At 37.4% G+C, this 1,729-nt stretch overlaps 2 protein-coding genes across 2 annotated transcripts; one reads left to right on the top strand and one right to left on the bottom strand.

Annotated features, from left to right (window-relative positions):
• Nucleotides 1-622: 622 nt before the first annotated feature.
• On the bottom strand, nucleotides 623-916 carry SARC_15476 (hypothetical protein; the record flags this gene model as incomplete). The annotated part of the gene is made up of 1 exon (XM_014290406.1): nucleotides 623-916. A coding segment is annotated over exon 1 (246 nt), but the record flags the coding sequence as incomplete, so codon positions are not given.
• A 420-nt stretch (nucleotides 917-1,336) lies between these two features.
• Nucleotides 1,337-1,711, top strand: SARC_15473 (hypothetical protein; the record flags this gene model as incomplete). Its single annotated transcript, XM_014290405.1, has 1 exon — nucleotides 1,337-1,711. A coding segment is annotated over exon 1 (225 nt), but the record flags the coding sequence as incomplete, so codon positions are not given.
• Between the last annotated feature and the right edge of the window lie 18 nt (nucleotides 1,712-1,729).

Genomic DNA, 1,729 nt, shown 5'->3' with positions numbered 1-1,729 from the left:
TATACATATATATATATACACACATATATATATAAATATATCACTATCACTACCAATATATATATAGACACAAACACAAACACAAACACAAACACACACAATAAGGATATATATATATAATATACATATATATGAAATGTATCGATGTCATTGCCAATACTCAAACACACACATATATATATATATATGAAATATATCTATGTCATTGCCAATACTCACACTCACACACACACACACACACACTCACACACACCTATATATATATATATATACATACACACACACACACACATATATATATATATATATATGTATATATACATATTTACATACATATATATATATATATACGCGCGCACAGACACACACACAGACACAGACACGGACACACACAGACACAGACACAGACACACACAGACACACACACACATATATATATATATGTATGCACATACACATACACAAACACATACACACACACACACACACACACATATATATATACTATATATATATATATATATATATATATATATATATATATTGTGTTGTATGTTCAGGCGCTGTTACGACAAGCTTGAATAGAACCCTTGCGAGCATGGTTGGTAAATGAATAACTCACCTCTGAAAAAACATTCTCTTTGGGATACTTTTCAGTCCCCAAGAATAGTAAGTGCTCACAAAAATGAGCCAATCCAGGAAGTTCCTTTGGGTCGTGCAGGTGACCGACGTGTACGTCGAGCGCCGCCGCCGCTTTGTCAGCTTTAGGGTCACTCACAAGGAGTACTTTCAGACCGTTGTCCAGTTCCAAGTATTCATGCTGTCGTTTCTCTGAAGCACCAAGTTGGATGGCTGGTGACGTAGACATACTAGTGATTCCGATTGTGATCTAAATTTGACGTGAACTTCTCTATTCTACTACCTTTTCAACAATACACGTACGAAACAAAGTTTAAAAAAAATAGTATGGTGTGTGCTTGTATCAGTATGTACGTATGTATACTTTTAAAAAAATGGCTCTCGTCGGTGATGTCAGATGAACAGCGATAAAGTGAAATCGTGCCTGAATATACGACATTGTTTTCTATTCTTCATCACGGGCACAGTCATGCGAATCAATAGTTGAATAATGGTAAATATGTACAAAGTGGTATTCATCACACTTTTGAGGCATGTTTCAAATGGTGAAGGGCGCCCAAAACCCAAAGGGAATTAAACTGAATACAAATAATCATAGCTCCCCCCGCGCCCCCCCCCCCTCTGAAATTATTGGCAGAGGGTCTATAATAATAAAAAAATTCAACTGCAATTTAGTTATTTATGTAGTAGGATATGATGCGTTTTGCAAGCTACAATGAGAGTCATCACTCGTAACACATAACAACTTTGACAAGAAACCGGAACAATTCCACAACCCCCCAAGGTTATTTAAAAGATTACTCAACCCCACCCAATTGACATTGCTTAGCAACATAGATATACCATTATGCCTGTCTTGTGTGTAGACGAGAGCACTTGCAAGAAGGCAGAGGTCAGTCAGGGCGATGCACTTGCACAAATAGTAGCAGAAGCCATTGACAACCCAGAAGTGTTTGTCTTCGGAGAGCTAGTTGCGTTGACCACCGTACAGCAGCTTAAATCAACACATGCCGAAATATATGCCGCACTAGAAATATTTGCACATGGCACACTTAAAGACTACAAGCAAAGGTATGTCAGGGTCGGTTGA

Source organism: Sphaeroforma arctica, assembly GCF_001186125.1.
Source record: "Sphaeroforma arctica JP610 unplaced genomic scaffold supercont1.6168, whole genome shotgun sequence".
Lineage (NCBI taxonomy): Eukaryota > Ichthyosporea > Ichthyophonida > Sphaeroforma > Sphaeroforma arctica.
The sequence above is the reverse complement of the archived record's forward strand: the minus strand, read 5'-3'. Positions and strand labels throughout refer to the sequence as shown.